This window comes from Pseudophryne corroboree, chromosome 4 (assembly GCF_028390025.1).
Source record: "Pseudophryne corroboree isolate aPseCor3 chromosome 4, aPseCor3.hap2, whole genome shotgun sequence".
NCBI lineage: Eukaryota > Metazoa > Chordata > Amphibia > Anura > Myobatrachidae > Pseudophryne > Pseudophryne corroboree.
Genome location: NC_086447.1, coordinates 186,068,122 through 186,088,743, shown reverse-complemented (window position 1 = coordinate 186,088,743; position 20,622 = coordinate 186,068,122). Strand labels below are relative to the sequence as shown.

Below are 20,622 nucleotides of genomic sequence, written 5' to 3'. Positions count from 1 at the left end.
TTTTTTTTTTTTTTTTTTTAATACAGCGGTTTTTTATTTAACAATACTCCAATATAATTTCAAGATGGTATTAGGTACAAGTAAGAAATCCAATTTTTAATCTTCCTCTTCATCATTTCCACCACCAGCACCACCCTGTCCCTTCTTGCCATTCTCTCTTGACATGGCCAGAGCGCCCACAACCATAGGGTGAGCGCAAAGAGAAGTCGATGTGCTTCTGGAAATCCAGGCACACAATAAAAGGAAGGGATGTTAACCACTTGCTAGTGGACACGGATGTGCCTCTGACGGATCAGCACCCGAGCATGATGGATGGATTTTGCCAATCCCAACTTGAAGACCTGGGTCTGAAGACGCCTCCCCAACAAATCTTCAATTCTCGTGCCCAGAATTAAATTCAGCTTCATCTTGCCTTCATCCAACACCCCAATACACATAAGTCGCCTCAGCAGGGCATTACCTTCAAACCAACGCTTGGGATCCTTCTCATCCAGAGTAAGTAGTTCTCTGGCAGCCTTACGACTCTTGGCATGGGTGAACTTAACCCTCCATACCTCATGCTTGTTACACAGACCCTATTCACCAGTGAGTTTTAACTCCTGGTCCAACCGAGACTTCTTAAACGGACGTCGCAGAGTGACATAGGTCTTCCGACACACCCAACTTCTGGCGAAGGGCATTTTGGGCTATATCCCGGGCCACTGCTGCGAGGAAAAGGGACTAGCATCTCTCTTTTTAGGATGCAGATCTTTAAAAAAAAGTTTGTCCCTGATCCTTTAATGTGCTTTTCATACATCTGTCAAAGTAAACACTTGCTTGGACTTTTCATTAGGGTAGTAACCCTCAACAACTAACAATATTTCAGAGCCAGATGGTTAATCGCAGACTATCACTTTTACCAAAGGAAAAAGGTCAGCAGATTAAACAAGCTATCATGTGCGTGTTCCCATAACAGGTTAAAATAATGGATTTTAATCTCACAGGCCACATCAGAGAACTCACCACTGCCGCTGGTTCACTAGATGCCACAAATAATTTTGCTTCATCCAGGACGTTTCGCTCTTCATTTGGCTAGGGTGACATGGATTACGTTATTACTAAAGAGACAACTACAGCAGTATTAAATAAGAAATTACTCACCGGTAATTCTATTTCTCGTAGTCCGTAGTGGATGCTGGGGACTCCGTAAGGACCATGGGGAATAGACGGGCTCCGCAGGAGACTGGGCACTCTAAAGAAAGATTAGGTACTATCTGGTGTGCACTGGCTCTTCCCTCTATGCCCCTCCTCCAGACCTCAGTTAGGGAAACTGTGCCCGGAAGAGCTGACATTACAAGGAAAGGATTTTGGAATCCAGGGTAAGACTCATACCAGCCACACCAATCACACCGTACAACTCGTGATAACCTTACCCAGTTAACAGTATGAACAACAACTGAGCATCACTCAACGGATGGCTCATAACAATAACCCTTTATTAAGCAATAACTATATACACGTATTGCAGAAAGTCCGCACTTGGGACGGGCGCCCAGCATCCACTACGGACTACGAGAAATAGAATTACCGGTGAGTAAATTCTTATTTTCTCTAACGTCCTAGTGGATGCTGGGGACTCCGTAAGGACCATGGGGATTATACCAAAGCTCCCAAACGGGCGGGAGAGTGCGGATGACTCTGCAGCACCGAATGAGCGAACACAAGGTCCTCCTCAGCCAGGGTATCAAACTTGTAGAACTTTGCAAAAGTGTTTGAACCCGACCAAGTAGCCGCTCGGCAAAGCTGTAAAGCCGAGACCCCTCGGGCAGCCGCCCAAGAAGAACCCACCTTCCTTGTGGAATGGGCTTTCACTGATTTTGGATGCGGCAATCCAGCCGCAGAATGAGCCAGCTGAATCGTGCTACAGATCCAGCGAGCAATAGTTTGCTTTGAAGCAGGAGCACCCAGCTTATTGGGTGCATACAGAATAAACAGCGAGTCAGTCTTCCTGACTCCAGCCGTTCTGGAAACATATTTTCAAAGCCCGGACTACGTCCAGCAACTTGGAGTCCTCCAAGTCCCGAGTAGCCGCAGGGACCAGAATAGGTTGGTTCAAATGAAACGATGATACCACCTTTGGGAGAAACTGGGGACGAGTCCGCAATTCTGCCCTGTCCATATGGAAGATCAAATAAGGGCTTTTACATGACAAAGCCGCCAATTCTGATACACGCCTCGCCGATGCTAAGGCCAACAGCATGACCACTTTCCACGTGAGATACTTTAGTTCCACGGTCTTAAGTGGTTCAAACCAGTGGGATTTCAGGAAATCCAACACAACGTTAAGATCCCAAGGTGCCACTGGTGGCACAAAAGGGGGCTGAATATGCAGCACTCCCTTTACAAACGTCTGAACCTCAGGCAGTGAAGCCAGTTCTTTTTGAAAGAAAATGGATAGGGCCGAAATCTGGACCTTTATGGACCCTAATTTCAGGCCCATAGTCACACCTGACTGTAGGAAGTGCAGAAATCGACCCAGCTGGAATTCCTCTGTAGGGGCCATCCTGGCCTCACACCAAGCAACATATCTTCGCCATATACGGTGATAATGCTTAGCTGTTACATCCTTCCTAGCTTTTATCAGCGTAGGAATCACTTCATCCGGGATGCCCTTTTCCGTTAGGATCCGGCGTTCAACCGCCATGCCGTCAAACGCAGCCGCGGTAAGTCTTGGAACAGACAGGGCCCCTGTTGCAACAGGTCCTGTCTGAGAGGCAGAGGTCATGGGTCCTCTGTGATCATCTCTTGTAGTTCTGGGTACCAAGTCCTTCTTGGCCAATCCGGAACGATGAGTATTGTTCTCACTCCTCTTTTTCTTACTATTCTCAGTACCTTGGGAATGAGAGGAAGAGGAGGGAACACATATACCGACTGGAACACCCAGGGTGTCACTAGCGCGTCCACAGCTATCGCCTGAGGGTCCCTTGACCTGGCGCAATATCTTTTTAGCTTTTTGTTGAGGTGGGACGCCATCATGTCCACCTGTGGCAGTTCCCATCGATTTGCAATCTGTGTGAAGACTTCTTGATGATATCCCCACTCTCCCGGGTGGAGGTCGTGTCTGCTGAGGAAGTCTGCTTCCCAGTTGTCCACTCCCGGAATGAACACTGCTGACAGTGCTTGTACGTGAATCTCCGCCCAACAAAGAATCTTTGTGGCTTCTGCCATCGCCACCCTGCTTCTTGTGCTGCCCTGGCGGTTTACATGGGCGACCGCCGTGATGTTGTCTGACTGAATCAGCACTGGTTGGTCTCGAAGCAGGGGCTCCGCTTGACTCAGGGCGTTGTATATTAGTTCCAGTATATATATGTGCAGACAAGTCTCCTGACTTGACCACAGCCCTTGGAAGTTTCTTCCCTGAGTGACTGCCCCCCATCCGCGGAGGCTTACATCCGTGGTCACCAGGACCCAGTCCTGTATGCCGAACCTGCGGCCCTCGAGAAGATGAGCACTCTGCAGCCACCACAGAAGAGACACCCTGGCCCTCAGGGACAGGGTGATCAGCCGATGCATCTGAAGATGCGATCCGGACCACTTCTCCAACAGATCCCACTGAAAGATCCTCGCATGGAACCTGCCGAAGGGAATGGCTTCGTATGAGGCCACCATCTTTCCCAGAACTCGCGTGCAGAGAATCCAGCCGTGCTGTTGCAACACTTCCTGAGAGTGTGCTACGCTGATCAACAACTGCTCCCTGGACCTCGCCCTTATGAGGAGATCGTCCCAGTACGGGATAACCGTAACTCCTTGCTTCCGAAGGAGTACCATCATTTCGGCCATTACCTTGGTAAATACTCCCGGTGCCGTGGACAGACCAAACGGCAACGTCTGGAATTGGTAATGACAGTCCTGTACCACAAACCTGAGGTACTCCTGGTGAGGTGGATAAATGGGGACATGCAAGTAAGCATCCTTGATGTCCAGAGATACCATAAAATCCCCCTCTTCCAGGCTTGCAATGACCGCTCTGAGCGATTCCATTTTGAACTTGAATTTTTTCATATAAATGTTCAAGGATTTTAAATTCAGAATGGGTCTTACCGAACCGTCCGGTTTCGGTACCACAAACAGTGTGGAATAGTAACCCCTTCCCTGTTGAAGGAGGGGGACCATTATTATCACTTGCTGGAGGTACAGCTTGTGAATTGCCGCCAGGACTACCTCCCTTTCCGTGGGGGAAGCTGGCAAGGCTGATTTTAGGTAACGGTGAGGGGGAGTCACTTCGAACTCCAGCTTGTATCCCTGAGATACAATTTGTATAGTCCAAGGATCCACCTGTGAGCGAACCCACTGGTTGCTGAATTTTCGGAGACACGCCCCCACCGCTCCTGGCTCCGCCTGTGGAGCCCCAGCGTCATGCGGTGGACTTAGTGGAAGCCGGGGAGGACTTTTGTTCCTGGGAACTAGCTGCATGGTGCAGCTTCTTTCCCCTACCCCTGCCTCCGGCAAGAAAGGATGCACCTCTGACCTTCTTGCTTCTCTGAGAACGAAAGGACTGCATTTGATAATACGGTGCTTTTATAGGCTGTGAGGAAACCTGAGGCAAGAAAGTCGACTTTCCAGCTGTCGCTGTGGACACAAGGTCCGAGAGGCCGTCCCCAAACAATTCCTCACCCTTATAAGGCAAAACCTCCATGTGTTTTTTTAGAATCGGCATCCCCTGTCCATTGCAGAGTCCATAAGACCCTCCTGGTAGAAATGGACATTGCATTAATTCTAGAGCCCAGCAGGCAAATGTCCCTCTGGGCATCCCGCATATATAAGACGGCGTCTTTTATATGGCCCAGGGTTAGCAAGACAGTATCTCTGTCGAGGGAATCTATGTCCTCTGACAGAGTATCTGTCCATGCTGCTACAGCGCTACACATCCAGGCTGAAGCAATAGCTGGTCTCAGTAGAGTACCAGAGTGTGTATACACTGACTTCAAGATAGCTTCCTGCTTCCTATCCGCAGGATCCTTTAGGGCGGCCGTATCCTGAGACGGCAGGGCCACCTTCCTAGATAAGCGTGTCAGTGCCTTGTCTTACCCTAGGGGAGGATTCCCAACGTAACCTGTCCGTTGGCGGGAAAAGGTACGCCAGCAGAAATTTTTTGGAAATCACCACTTTCTTATCAGGGGAACTCCACGCTTCTTCACATAACTCATTTAATTTATGTGACGGGGGAAAAGTCACTGCCTGCTTTTTCTCCCCAAACATATACACCCTCTTGTCAGGGACAGGGTTAACCTCTGAAATGTGCAATACATCTTTCATTGCAATAATCATGTAGCGGATGGCCTTGGTCATCTTAGGCTGTAATTGTGCCTCATCATCGTCGACACTGGAGTCGGACTCCGTGTCAGCATCTGTGTCAACCATCTGAGATAGTGGGCGTTTATGAGACCCTGACGGCCTCTGAGTCGCCTGGGCAGGCCCGGGTTGAGACCCCGGCTGTCCCAAGGCTGCAGCGTCATCAAACCTTTTATGCAAGGAGCTTACATTATCATTTAAGACCTTCCACATATCCATCCAATCAGGTGTCGGCCCCGACGGCGGCGACACCACATTTAACCGCACTTGCTCCGCCTCCACGCAACCCTCCTCATCAAACATGTCGACACAGCTGTACCGACACACAGCACACACACAGGGAATGCTCTGACTGAGGACAGGACCCCACAAAGGCCTTTGGGGAGACAGAGAGAGAGTATGCCAGCACACACTACAGCGCTATATAACTCAGGGATATTCACTATAATAAGTGATTACCCAATAGCTGTCGATTTTATGTCTTTTGCGCCTAAATTTGTGCCCCCCCTCTCTTTTTTACCCTTCTTGTACCTGGATACTGCAGGGGAGAGCCTGGGGAGCGTCCTTCCAGCGGAGCTGTTTAGAGAAAATGGCGCTGGTGTGCTGAGGAAGAAGGCCCCGCCCCCTCAGCGGCAGGCTTCTGTCCCGCTTCTCTGTGAAGAAAATGGCGGGGTTTTTTACATATATACAGTGACTGATTGTATATATGTATGTTATGCCAAAAAGGTACTTCAATTGCTGCCCAGGGCGCCCCCCCCCCCCCCCCAGCGCCCTGCACCCTACAGTGACCGGAGTGTGAAAGTGTGCTGGGAGCAATGGCGCACAGCTGCGGTGCTGTGCGCTACCTTAAATGAAGACAGGAGTCTTCAGCCGCCGTTTTCAAGCTTCTGTTCTTCTGGCTCTGCGAGGGGGACGGCGGCGCGGCTCCGGGAACGGACGATCGAGGACAGATGCCTGTGTTCGAACCCTCTGGAGCTAATGGTGTCCAGTAGCCTAAGAAGCGCAACCTAGCTGTAGACAGGTAGGTTTGCTTCTCTCCCCTCAGTCCCTCGTAGCAGTGAGTCTGTTGCCAGCAGAAGCTCACTGAAAATAAAAAACCTAACAAATACTTTCTTTTACTAGCAGGCTCAGGAAAGCCCACTAGGAGCACCCAGCTCTGGCCGCAAAGATTCTAACTGGGGTCTGGAGGAGGGGCATAGAGGGAGGAGCCAGTGCACACCAGATAGTACCTAATCTTTCTTTAGAGTGCCCAGTCTCCTGCGGAGCCCATCTATTCCCCATGGTCCTTACGGAGTCCCCAGCATCCACTAGGACGTTAGAGAAATTATTTTACTATAGAGACATGCAAGGTCACCATAATCCGTGCACAGCATATAAATAGCAATAGGGAAAAGTGACACATTTCAGCACTGTGAAAAGAAACATTACAATTGTTAGTCAATCTTCTATTTCACAGATTATATTTGTATTTTTTAAAGTAACCGTGACCTATACAACGCATATGTACACGAGACTAACAGGAACGTCAGCTGTGTAACCAGCTTCATACAAATGACACGTTATACTCACAGTCACATGGCGATATTCACTTGCCGGCCGGAGTGCACTGCTGGTCTGCTTTAAAAATTGCTCTCCCAAAAAGGCTTCCTTTAGGCCAGGGAAGAGATTCTCATACTCTGTTGGATCAGCCAAGGAATCTGCAGCTTTTTGATTGATTTTAGACAGGCTCTCCTTCCATAGCTTTACCACCCTAATAACAGACAATGGAGTCATGCATCTAAGTGATGGCAATATCAGCCCTGCCACAAAGCACTGTATACAGAGCAATGATCCTTTCTCACGGATTACACCAAATCCTTACAAGCATCTAATTAGCCCATGTGTGTCTTCTCACTAATGCGCACACAATTCACATTTGTTTACGGAGAACTTATTGATGCATATTTTTTATATTCTCCTGTATTTGTGCATAACAATCTGAGGACACACACACACACGCGAGTGGTCACAGTATCTTACTACTTTATGACCATTTCACTTTCCAGAATAAAAAAAAAAACGACACCAACACATCTTTCACTATGGAGTTAATATTACTATTATTATTACAGGTTGAGTATCCCTTATCCAAAATGCTTGGGACCAGAGGTATTTTGGATATGGGATTTTTCCGTATTTTGGAATAATTGCATACCATAATGAGATATCATGGTGATGGGACCTAAATCTAAGCACAGAATACATTTATGTTTCATATACACCTTATACACACAGCCTGAAGGTAATTTTAGCCAATATTTTTTATAACTTTGTGCATTAAACAAAGTGTGTGTACATTCACACAATTCATTTATGTTTCATATACACCTTATACACACAGCCTGAAGGTCATTTAATACAATATGTTTAATAACTTTGTGTATTAAACAAAGTTTGTGTACATTGAGCCATCAAAAAACAAAGGTTTCACTATATCAGTCTCACTCAAAAAAGTCCGTATTTCGGAATATTCCGTATTTCGGAATATTTGGATATGGGATACTCAACCTGTATTAACAAGTTTCTTATATAGCGCAGCATATTCCATTGCGCTTTACAATTAGATTGGCTTGACACACAGGTCTCGTAGAATAATTCTACAAAAAATAAGTCGTATCATAATTACCGGGACACCTGGCTCGGCAGGTAGGTTCGTGCCAAGAATGCAGCTTCAGGTAGCCGACCAGTAGAAATCAGAATTTCCAGGCATTGGTCGAGACTGAGAATAAAACAAAATGACTGAGAATATACACTGACACAAAGCGGGCAAAGTGAGGTGGTGTCAACGTTCCGTCCATTGCAAACTTATGGCCACCAACATTGGAAGTTTTGTGCCCCACAGAGCTGAACGGAAAAATCTGCAAAGTTACTGTATTGTAATTCTGGGGACACATGCCACTATACATAGCCACCGCTCATCCCTGGGAACTGAATACGGGGCACAGCTTGTGAAATATAAGGATATTTTGTACTAGCATTTGCTATTTATGGAGAACAAGGAGCGTAAAACAAAAAATAAGAATTTACTTACCGATAATTCTATTTCTCGTAGTCCGTAGTGGATGCTGGGGACTCCGTCAGGACCATGGGGGATAGCGGCTCCGCAGGAGACAGGGCACAAAAGTAAAAGCTTTAGGATCAGGTGGTGTGCACTGGCTCCTCCCCCTATGACCCTCCTCCAAGCCTCAGTTAGGATACTGTGCCCGGACGAGCGTACACAATAAGGAAGGATTTTGAATCCCGGGTAAGGACTCATACCAGCCACACCAATCACACTGTACAACCTGTGATCTGAACCCAGTTAACAGCATGATAACAGCGGAGCCTCTGAAAAGATGGCTCACAACAATAATAACCCGATTTTTGTAACAATAACTATGTACAAGTATTGCAGACAATCCGCACTTGGGATGGGCGCCCAGCATCCACTACGGACTACGAGAAATAGAATTATCGGTAAGTAAATTCTTATTTTCTCTGACGTCCTAAGTGGATGCTGGGGACTCCGTCAGGACCATGGGGATTATACCAAAGCTCCCAAACGGGCGGGAGAGTGCGGATGACTCTGCAGCACCGAATAAGAGAACTCCAGGTCCTCCTCAGCCAGGGTATCAAATTTGTAGAATTTTTCAACGTGTTTGCCCCTGACCAAGTAGCAGCTTGGCAAAGTTGTAAAGCCGAGACCCCTCGGGCAGCCGCCCAAGATGAGCCCACCTTCCTTGTGGAATGGGCATTTACATATTTTGGCTGTGGCAGGCCTGCCACAGAATGTGCAAGCTGAATTGTACTACACATCCAACTAGCAATCGTCTGCTTAGAAACAAGAGCACCCAGTTTGTTGGGTGCATACAGGATAACAGCAAGTCAGTTTTCCTGACTCCAGCCGTCCTGGAAACCTATATTTTCAGGGCCCTGACAACATCTAGCAACTTGGAGTCCTCCAAGTCCCTAGTAGCCGCAGGTACCACAATAAGCTGGTTCAGGTGAAACGCTGACACCACCTTAGGGAGAAACTGGGGACGAGTCCGCAGCTCTGCCCTGTCCGAATGGACAATCAGATATGGGCTTTTGTGAGACAAAGCCGCCAATTCTGACACTCGCCTGGCCAAGGCCAGGGCCAACAGCATGGTCACTTTCCATGTGAGATATTTCAAATCCACAGATTTGAGCGGTTTAAACCAATGTGATTTGAGGAATCCCAGAACTACGTTGAGATCCCACAGTGCCACTGGAGGCACAAAAGGGGGTTGTATATGCAGTACTCCCTTGACAAACTTCTGGACTTCAGGAACTGAAGCCAATTCTTTTTGGAAGAAAATCGACAGGGCCGAAATTTGAACCTTAATGGACCCCAATTTGAGGCCCATAGACACTCCTGTTTGTAGGAAATGCAGGAATCGACCGAGTTGAAATTCCTCCGTGGGGGCCTTCCTGGCCTCACACCATGCAACATATCTTCGCCACATGTGGTGATAATGTTGTGCGGTCACCTCCTTCCTGGCTTTGACCAGGGTAGGAATGACCTCTTCCGGAATGCCTTTTTCCCTTAGGATCCGGCGTTCCACCGCCATGCCGTCAAACGCAGCCGCGGTAAGTCTTGGAAACAGACATGGTACTTGCTGAAGCAAGTCCCTTCTTAGCGGCAGAGGCCATGAGTCCTCTGTGAGCATTTCTTGAAGTTCCGGGTACCAAGTCCTTCTTGGCCAATCCGGAGCCACGAGTATAGTTCTTACTCCTCTACGTCTTATAATTCTCAGTACCTTGGGTATGAGAAGCAGAGGAGGGAACACATACACCGACTGGTACACCCACGGTGTTACCAGAACGTCCACAGCTATTGCCTGAGGGTCTCTTGACCTGGCGCAATACCTGTCCAGTTTTTTGTTCAGGCGGGACGCCATCATGTCCACCTTTGGTCTTTCCCAACGGTTCACAATCATGTGGAAGACTTCCCGATGAAGTCCCCACTTTCCCGGGTGGAGGTCGTGCCTGCTGAGGAAGTTTGCTTCCCAGTTGTCCACTCCCGGAATGAACACTGCTGACAGTGCTATCACATGATTTTCCGCCCAGCGAAGAATCCTTGCAGTTTCTGCCATTGCCCTCCTGCTTCTTGTGCCGCCCTGTCTGTTTACGTGGGCGACTGCCGTGATGTTGTCCCACTGGATCAATACCGGATGACCTTGAAGCAGAGGTCTTGCTAAGCTTAGAGCATTGTAAATTGTCCTTAGCTCCAGTATATTTATGTGGAGAGAAGTCTCCAGACTTGATCACACTCCCTGGAAATTTTTTCCCTGTGTGACTGCTCCCCAGCCTCTCAGGCTGGCATCCGTGGTTACCAGGACCCAGTCCTGAATGCCGAATCTGCGGCCCTTTAGTAGATGAGCACTCTGCAGCCACCGCAGAAGAAACACCCTTGTCTTTGGAGACAGGGTTATCCGCTGATGCATCTGAAGATGCGATCCGGACCATTTTTCCAGCAGATCCCACTGAAAAGTTCTTGCGTGAAATCTGCCGAATGGATTCGCTTCGTAAGAAGCCACCATTTGTCCCAGGACCCTTGTGCAATGATGCACTGACACTTTTCCTGGTTTTAGGAGGTTCCTGACTAGCTCGGATAACTCCCTGGCTTTCTTCTCCGGGAGAAACACCCTTTTCTGGACTGTGTCCAGAATCATCCCTAGGAACAGTAGACGTGTCGTCGGAAACAGCTGCGATTTTGGAATATTTAGAATCCACCCGTGCTGTCGTAGAACTACTTGAGATAGTGCTACTCCGACCTCCAACTGTTCTCTGGACCTTGCCCTTATCAGGCGATCGTCCATTTTCTTTGAAGAAGAATCATCATTTCGGCCATTACCTTGGTAAAGACCCGGGGTGCCGTGGACAATCCAAACGGCAGCGTCTGAAACTGATAGTGACAGTTCTGTACCACGAACCTGAGGTACCCTTGGTGAGAAGGGCAAATTGGGACATGGAGGTAAGCATCCCTGATGTCCAGGGACACCATATAGTCCCCTTCTTCCTGGTTCGCTATCACTGCTCTGAGTGACTCCATCTTGATTTGAACCTTTGTATGTAAGTGTTCAAATATTTCAGATTTAGAATAGGTCTCACCGAGCCATCTGGCTTCAGTACCACAATATAGTGTGGAATAATACCCCTTTCCTTGTTGTAGGAGGGGTACTTTGATTATCACCTGCTGGGAATACAGCTTGTGAATTGTTTCTTCTGGCAGATATGGACATCGCACTTACTCTTGATGCCAGAGTGCAAATATCCCTCTGTGCATCTCGCATATATAGAAATGCATCCTTTAAATGCTCTATAGTCAATAAAATACTGTCCCTGTCAAGGGTATCAATATTTTCAGTCAGGGAATCCGACCAAGCCACCCCAGCGCTGCCCATCCAGGCTGAGGTGATCGCTGGTCGCAGTATAACACCAGTATGTGTGTATATACTGTTTAGGATATTTTCCAGCCTCCTATCAGTTGGCTCTTTGAGGGCGGCCGTATCTGGAGACGGTAACGCCACTTGTTTTGATAAGCGTGTGAGCGCCTTATCCACCCTAAGGGATGTTTCCCAACGCGCCATAACTTCTGGCGGGAAAGGGTATACCGCCAATAATTTTCTATCGGGGGAAACCCACGCATCATCACACACTTCATTTAATTTATCTGATTCAGGAAAAACTACAGGTAGTTTTTTCACTCCCCACATAATACCCTTTTTTGTGGTACTTGTAGTATCAGAAATATGTAACACCTCCTTCATTGCCCTTAACATGTAACGTGTGGCCCTAAAGGAAAATACGTTTGTTTCTTCACCGTCGACACTGGAGTCAGTGTCCGTGTCTGTGTCGACCGACTGAGGTAAATGGGCGTTTTAAAGCCCCTGACGGTGTTTGAGACGCCTGGACAGGTACTAATTTGTTTGCCGGCCGTCTCATGTCGTCAACCGACCTTGCAGCGTGTTGACATTATCACGTAATTCCCTAAATACGCCATCCATTCCGGTGTCGACTCCCTAGAGAGTGACATCACCATTACAGGCAATTGCTCCGCCTCCTCACCAACATCGTCCTCATACATGTCGACACACACGTACAGACACCCAGCACACACACAGGGAATGCTCTGATAGAGGACAGGACCCCACTAGCCCTTTGGGGAGACAGAGGGAGAGTTTGCCAGCACACACCAAAACGCTATAATTATACAGGGACAACCTTTATATAAGTGTTTTCCCCTTATAGCATCTTAATATATAATCATATCGCCAAATAAGTGCCCCCCCTCTCTGTTTTAACCCTGTTTCTGTAGTGCAGTGCAGGGGAGAGCCTGGGAGCCTTCCCACCAGCAGTTCTGTGAGGGAAAATGGCGCTGTGTGCTGAGGAGAATAGGCCCCGCCCCCTTTTCGGCGGGCTTCTTCTCCCGTTTTTCTGACAACCTGGCAGGGGTTAAATACATCCATATAGCCCCAGAGGCTATATGTGATGTATTTTTAGCCAGTATAGGTATTTTCATTGCTGCCCAGGGCGCCCCCCCCAGCGCCCTGCACCCTCAGTGACCGTTGGTGTGAAGTGTGCTGAGAGCAATGGCGCACAGCTGCAGTGCTGTGCGCTACCTCATGAAGACTGAGAAGTCTTCAGCCGCCGATTTCTGGACCTCTTCTCTCTTCAGCATCTGCAAGGGGGTCGGCGGCGCGGCTCCGGTGACCCATCCAGGCTGTACCTGTGATCGTCCCTCTGGAGCTAGTGTCCAGTAGCCTAAGAAGCCAATCCATCCTGCACGCAGGTGAGTTCACTTCTTCTCCCCTAAGTCCCTCGTTGCAGTGAGCCTGTTGCCAGCAGGACTCACTGAAAATAAAAAACCTAATAAAACTTTTACTCTAAGCAGCTCTTTAGGAGAGCCACCTAGATTGCACCCTTCTCGGCCGGGCACAAAAACCTAACTGAGGCTTGGAGGAGGGTCATAGGGGGAGGAGCCAGTGCACACCACCTGATCCTAAAGCTTTTACTTTTGTGCCCTGTCTCCTGCGGAGCCGCTATCCCCCATGGTCCTGACGGAGTCCCCAGCATCCACTTAGGACGTCAGAGAAAAAACAATACGCTGTACAGTTGTTTACCATAAGAAGTCCTGGTATGCCATGCTTGCACTTACTTCCCAAGCAAAAAGTAGCTCAGAAAAGCCACATTGTTCTTCCCATCTCTCTCAGCCCCTTCGGCCAGCTTGTTCACCATGGTGGAGTTTCCCGAAGACGTAGCTAAGAGCAGGAGACCTCCATAGTCTTGGGCATTGTGCAGACATTCTTGAGCAAGCCCAAACTGGCATTTGCTGATGGCCAACTCAGCCAGCTGCTTCCATTTCTGTTCCGACTACAGGGTTGAGTAAAAGAAAAACCATCTCTTATTTATTTTGAAGAACACAGGAACTGAGCAGTTAAGCCGCCACTCCCTACCCTTTTAAGAGCTAAGAAATTATTTAAAAAAACTCCTCTTATTGCCACCAGCATTTGGATTTTGTTCAAGTATTGTAATACATCCTCCTCCTATCTTGCACAATCAATGCATATGTACTTTAACATTTACTTGAGTGGCTGAAAAAAGATCAGAGATATTTCACAGCTGCCATTAAGAAATGACCACAAAGCAGCAGATTAAAAGGACTATAGCAGGGAAGGGATGGGTGACTAGTATTGATGTGAAGAAGGGAATGTGGACGTCAATCAGCGAAGGGTAAAAATATTGTCACAGACTGCATAGTCAGACATGCTGTATGAAAGCAGTGACACTGTACCTCTGCCTCTACTGCCAGCTGATGCGCAATCTTCAGCTCCCCCTGCTGGAGAGCCAGCTCAAAGCGATGCTCAGGATCTGTAGACACAGCCAGTGCCTGTTGTTTGAAGCCCTGCAGAGAGAAGAGGAGTAAAAGACAAAACAACAGTTATAAGAACAAGTTGGAGCCTTATATCATACTTCTTTCTTAGAGAACAGTCTGCCCATCATGGCATAAATAAACAACACTCTCACCTGTTTCTCCAGAAAGTGGGCTACACGGGTTCGCTGTTCTTTGGGTATGGTGGGAAGCACTTTGTCCGCCATGCTGAAATCTCTTCTCATAACAGCTGTCTGATACTCCAGAACAGACACCAGCAAAGAATAACTGACTATATTCAGCTCTTTGTCTCCCAGATACAGGCGATTATCTTTAGGAATATAGCCCAACAAATACATGGTCCTGATGAAAGAGTGAGAACAGAGCTCACACAGTGACACCACCTGCATGGCTAAAGTGAATGGAGAAAAAACATAGCCTGTGTACAGACCTAACGGTCAGAAAACCTGAAGCGTGCAAACGAAAACGTGCATTCATCGCCTGCAAGGTCTGCTAGATTGTACAGGCTCAAGAGCATGAACTTTCAATGATCTCATCCTTACTTTAGGCCAAACTGCTACATGACTGGGCCCCATAAAATTGGGCCACGTTAAGTCCTGGGTTGTATGGCTGTATCATTGAATGATGAAATCCGAGGTTCAATCCAGGCACACAAATATTGCACTAGCGTGAGCCAACAACTGTTCTAGGCAGGATTAACAAAAATCAGATCAGATTTGATATCAGCGGTCCACATATGAACCCATACTGGGCCAGTTTAGACTACAGCTGAGAAATTAACCAATTAAACAATTAGGTCTGTGGTCATCTTTAGCCAACTTGGGACTATAAAGAGACTGCCATTATGGGGCCGATTTAATTAACTGCGAGTTGGGGGAAAATTGCTGAAAGTGGGTTAAAAACCTGCGGCCACAACTTTTTGATACTAAATAATAAAATGTTGTTACGTTAATGCAGTGAAGTCCTTATTTAAATATAAAAATGACAGGACGCAGTGCAGTAACCCTTGGGCGGGTGTAGTACTTTATGCCGGCACTTGGGATCCCGGCGCCGAAATCCCGACCGTCGGCATGCAGGCAGTGGGGTGAGCGCAAAAGAGCCGCTTGCGGGCTCGCTGCAATCGCCACACTGCAGGAACCCCCATAAGAGACCGCTGTCAAGTCAATAGGTCACAGATCCTTCCCCTCCCCTGTAGCAGTTTATACAACCCCTACCCCCCACTAAAAAAAAAAAAAAAAAAACACAGCAGATGCTCAATTCAATATGCGTAGGTCTGCTCAATCTATACCATCTCTCTAAACCGAGGGGTGATCATAGATGCTGAAACATCACTCACCTGTCCAAGTGTGCAATGGTAACAATCTCTCCCCCTACATAATAGTTCAGTCTGTTTACTGTGCTGGTGTAGATGAAACAATCTCCAACCCACAGACCAGTCTTCACTATCTCCTGAATTTCACCAAGCACCTGGGAGGCAAGAAAGGGAATCACAGTGACAAACTTGCTACAACTTAATAGTTACCTCTCACTTGGTTTACCATAATTTACATTCGGTAATTTGTAAATATAGAATAGTCTGTACACGTTTAGAAAACACTTTTCTATACAAAGGGAAATATATGCTCTGTAAGATAAACTACTCGGATGCCCAGTAAGGGTGTCTGGGCACAGCTTCCTGCCGTCATTGGTGGGAGATCAGGAGGTCTATATTTAATGGCCTTGGACTGATAAAAAGCAAAAAGGATAATAACTGTTCACATAAAATAATAGGATTTTAATTACTTACCGGTAAATCCTTTTCTCGTAGTCCTTAGGGGATACTGGGGAAAGTCCTTAGAACGATGGGTTATAGATGGGTCCAAAGGAGCCGGTGCACTTTAAACCAAACTTTAGTTAGTGTGTGCTGGCTCCTCCCCCTATGCAACCTCCCACAAGCCAGTTAAGAAAAAACTGTGCCCGAAGGAGACGGAACATACTTTGAGAGGAGGAATAAACAAAGGAAACAGGTAAGAACCTAACCAAACATATCCCAAAATTGGAATGTGCAGGGGCGTGGCTTGGACGCTGGCCTGCAAAGACACTCTGGGCTGGAGCTCTTGTAACAAAGTGCTCTTAAATACCCCCAAACCCGCTCACTATATCTTTAAATAGCCCCTACAGTGAGCCTGTGGGCTGCTGACAGCGGTGGGCTATCTGGAGAGGAGCCCCGTGCAGCTGACGGACCATTTCCGCCGTTACGAGCCCGCGGCCTACTCGACTTCCAGAAGCCGGGGCCTTGAGTTTGGAGGCATCCCAGCGACGAGCTCCGGGACCCGTTCGCGGCCGCGGCGGGACCCGGCGGACCTCCTGCGGGCGCCCCACATACCCTCTGGCCAGTGGAGACCCTCCCCAGACCCTCAGGTACCTGCAGAGGGCTGAAAACTTCCCCCCTGAGCCGGGAAAAGGGATTGAAAGGAGAGTCTTTCAGCTGGGGACTATGGCGGCGGCCATCTTGGAAAGCACCTAACAGCTAATACAGCCAGCAGCAGCAAACCTCAGGAACACTGCATAGCAGTTCTGAAAAAGCCTACAAGCTTACAAACTCTGCCTGTTGTGCATCTGCAAGAGGCCTCACCCTATTGAAGACATACAATACACTCCTGGCTGCCGCTAAAGAGGTACGTTTTATCATATAACCGTGCCCTTTCATACTAATCTGAGACTGCTCTGTCCGGCGCTTTCCTACCATCACTAACGGGTTTGGGGTGACCCTCGTCTCTACACTCCTACAGCCCGTCGCAATGTGACCCCCGATGGGAGCCTCTTCCACCCAGAGTCTTACCGTTTAACATGAGACTACGTTGAAAAACCAGCACCCTGCCTACTTTATAATGTACTAGCCTAGAGGGATCCGTCTACTGCACTGCTCTTAGGTCATTTATTTTTTCTTCATTTCTACTCCTATTACGTTATGGCACCTAAAAAAGCAAAAGCCACACTGCCTCCTCAGGTGTCTCTCCCGATCCGGAAACAACATCAGGCGTCCCCGCCACCTCGAGGAGTGCTGGCCTCTTCCACGAAAAGCCCCTATTCATCTGACCTGACTGGCTCGCTTTCAGTGTCGGGAGTGGACCCGAATTCTGATGCCCCCCTCACTGTGAAGACCCTTTGTCAGGTCTTGACGGCCTTCAAATCGGACTTAACTCACGACCTCACAGCTGCTATACGTGAAGTCAAAGTTGAGCTGACAGCCATCGGGGATAGAACCGACACTCTAGAGCGCAAATTGAAAGAGCTAGTCACGTCGCATAACGATCTTATCACAGCTCATGACCAGCAACAAAACGAGTTGGACACATTTAAAAATAAAATGACAGATATGGAAGATCGTTCCAGACGGAACAATATAAAAATACGTGGAATACCCGATTCGGTCGATAACTCGGATCTGATGGAATATGCCATGACACTGTTCCGTAAACTGCTACCTGGAGTACCCGATGCGGAACTACTAATTGACCGAATTCATCGCCTTCCTAAACCTCGGTTTCTCTCTAACACTTTACCTAGAGATACGCTACTCCGGGTACACTTTTTCACCGTTAAAGAACGTATTCTTCAAGCCACTCGAGCTGCAGAGAACTCTGATACCCTAGGAGGATTGCAATTGTTCCCGGACTTTTCTGCACTCACCCTTTCTAAGAGACGCAGTCTAGCCCCGATCACTTCCGCCCTCCGGGCCCAAGATATCCGATATAGGTGGGGCTTTCCAGTGAAGCTGATCGTCTTTCATGACCGTTCTACGTTTATTATATCTGAGCTGGAAGCCGGAGTGAAACTGCTCGAGGACTGGGACATCTCTGTGAAATTACCATCCTCTCATGAGAGACGTCCCCCACCTCGCTCGGAATGGTCCACTGAGTGAGCGCACTACGTAATTAGTGAACGATCTAACATGCCTTTATATACTTAGTTAGAGATGTTGATTTTATTATATTTCTGTTATTGCTGCAATTATGGTTATAGAATCCCTCTGGGCGAGTTATATTTTCTCCTTGCTGGTTATCATAGTGCATACTCCCCTACTTAGAAGTGGTTGTTCAGTTTACGCCCCAGCTTACCTGTTTATATGTTTAATGGCCTATCTTTATAGTATACGTCGATAACAGCAGACGGAGGAATCTCCGCTAGTAAGTAAGATAGGCCATACCATTTTGGACTTTGTCCTTTGTCTTTTTAATGTATGTTTATTTCCCATGTGCCACTTTCATCTAGAAGGAGATGTATATTTATTCTCCCTACACATTAGCTATTTGTTTTTTTTCCCACTGACTCTGGGTGTACTGTAGAGTCCGCCTGCCCCCCGTTTATCTACTGCATTCATTTTTCCCCTGCAGTAGCTATGCAGACCCGATGTACTGGGTCGGTTTGCTTTTCCTTTCCCTTTGACTCCCTGTTTTTGAGTCTATCGCCCCTTCTCCGTGTTTTTTCTATCCCCCCCTCCCCTCCCCCATCAGGATGGGATGCCGTCACTTGCATAGTATTTTCACTGAATAATTATGGTTGGTATTCTTTCATTGAATGTGAAGGGTTTAAACTCCCCTAACAAACGGAGACTAGCTTTATCCTCCTTCCATAAGTATAAAGCTGATATAGTCGCCCTACAAGAAACTCACTTTTCCTCCCACAATCCCCCTGTACTGAAAGACCACAGGTTCCCTATAGGATATTTCGCTAACGGCCCCTTTAAAAGAAATGGAGTAGCTCTGTTGTTTAGAGATAATGTTCATTTTACTCTCCACTCCCAAATTGCAGATAAGGCAGGCCGATACTTGATCCTCACGGGTGTTCTGGACAGTAAGTACGTCACTATAGTTTCGCTTTATGCACCTAACTCGAACCAGGTGGCCTTTATTCGGAAGCTATGCTTGCTTATTCAAAAGGTCAGGGTCGGCTCCCTACTCCTCCTAGGAGACTTTAACTTAGTATTAGACCCCAAACTAGATAAATCGTCCCAGCCCTCTTCAACTACATCTAAAACCCGCTCTGGCCCCTCATTAGCGCTACGCAATGTCTTAGCGGAGTTCGACTTATATGACATTTGGCGCATTCGCAACCCCACAGGTAGAGACTACACGTTCTTTTCACCGGTTCACAATTCATATTCCCGAATTGACCTGGTGCTATGCGATAAATGGACCCTACAGGATTCTGGTACGGTCGACATCCTTCCTATCACCTGGTCCGACCACGCTCCGATATATTGGAAGTGGCACATTAGGTCTGCTCCCATCCCCCCCAGATCATGGCGATTATCTCCCCATCTACTACATGACCCGTTGGCCAAGAAAATTATCTCCGATTGCATGTCCCTGTATACAGACACAAATTCCCCGTCAGACACTTCTTTACCAAATTACTGGTGTGCGTTAAAAGCGGTTGTCCGTGGTTCCGCTATCCAGGCTGGAGCTACGCTTAAAAAGCAAGCTAAACAACTTCAACTAGACCTGGAACAGAGACTTAAAATAGCCGAAGATAAGAATAAAAAGCAACCCACCCGGCTTTTGCGTAAGGAATTGTCTGACATTCGCAGCCAATTACAAAAACTTTTGGTTTTTAGGACCCAAGCAGCCCTGAACAGATTACGACAGAAATTCTACTTAGTAGGTAATAGACCCGGTAAAATGCTTGCTCGCAGACTTCGGGCCCAACGAGCTCGCAACAGAATTAAATTTATTCTCTCCCCCGCAGGCTCTAAGCTTGCCAACCCTCTAGATATCGCTAATCAATTCGCAGACTACTACACTAAATTGTATAATTTACACTCTGACCCTCTCACATTCCAGCCTACTCCTGACTCTATACAAGCATTCCTTTCTTCGGTCAACCTCCCCACCTCGACTCCTGATCAGTTAGATGCCTTAAACGCCCCTTGGACTGCATTAGAGGTCGAAGCCACGATTAAATCCCTCCCAAAGGATAAGGCCCCTGGCCCCGATGGGTTTATTAACGACTTCTATACTTCCTTTACAGACCATCTCTCCCCCATCTTGACTACTCTGTTTAATGATATAACCAGTACTGGTGTCTTTCCTAAGGAAATGCTGGAGGCCCGGGTGGTAGCTATACCCAAACCTGGGAAAGACCCTGCTCACTGTCATAACTACAGACCAATTGCATTACTTAATAGCGATGTTAAGCTCTATGCTAAAATGATAGCATCCCGACTTAGTGTTTATTTGCCGCTGTTGATTCATCCTGACCAGGTCGGATTCGTATCCGGAAGACAGGCCTCTGACAACACCCGCAGGGTCTTCAATTTAATTGATAGTGCCTCTGACACCGAGGGATTTTTGTTACTTTCGTTGGATGCTGAG

The 20,622-nt window shown here is 47.6% G+C and overlaps 1 protein-coding gene and 1 pseudogene across 1 annotated transcript in view; both read right to left on the bottom strand.

Annotated features, from left to right (window-relative positions):
- The window catches only part of COPB2 (COPI coat complex subunit beta 2), a 60,922-nt gene that overhangs the window by 2,730 nt on the left and 37,570 nt on the right, over positions 1–20,622 (bottom strand). Inside the window, exons 14-20 of the mRNA XM_063915638.1 lie at positions 15,603–15,733; positions 14,401–14,608; positions 14,168–14,278; positions 13,532–13,746; positions 7,997–8,089; positions 6,901–7,081; positions 1,003–1,071 (exon numbers count right to left, since the gene is read on the bottom strand). Of these exons, the coding sequence (XP_063771708.1) occupies positions 1,003–1,071; positions 6,901–7,081; positions 7,997–8,089; positions 13,532–13,746; positions 14,168–14,278; positions 14,401–14,608; positions 15,603–15,733 (1,008 nt within the window). The remainder of the gene's footprint in view (positions 1–1,002; positions 1,072–6,900; positions 7,082–7,996; positions 8,090–13,531; positions 13,747–14,167; positions 14,279–14,400; positions 14,609–15,602; positions 15,734–20,622) is intronic.
- On the bottom strand, positions 82–928 carry LOC134909147 (small ribosomal subunit protein uS4-like; annotated as a pseudogene).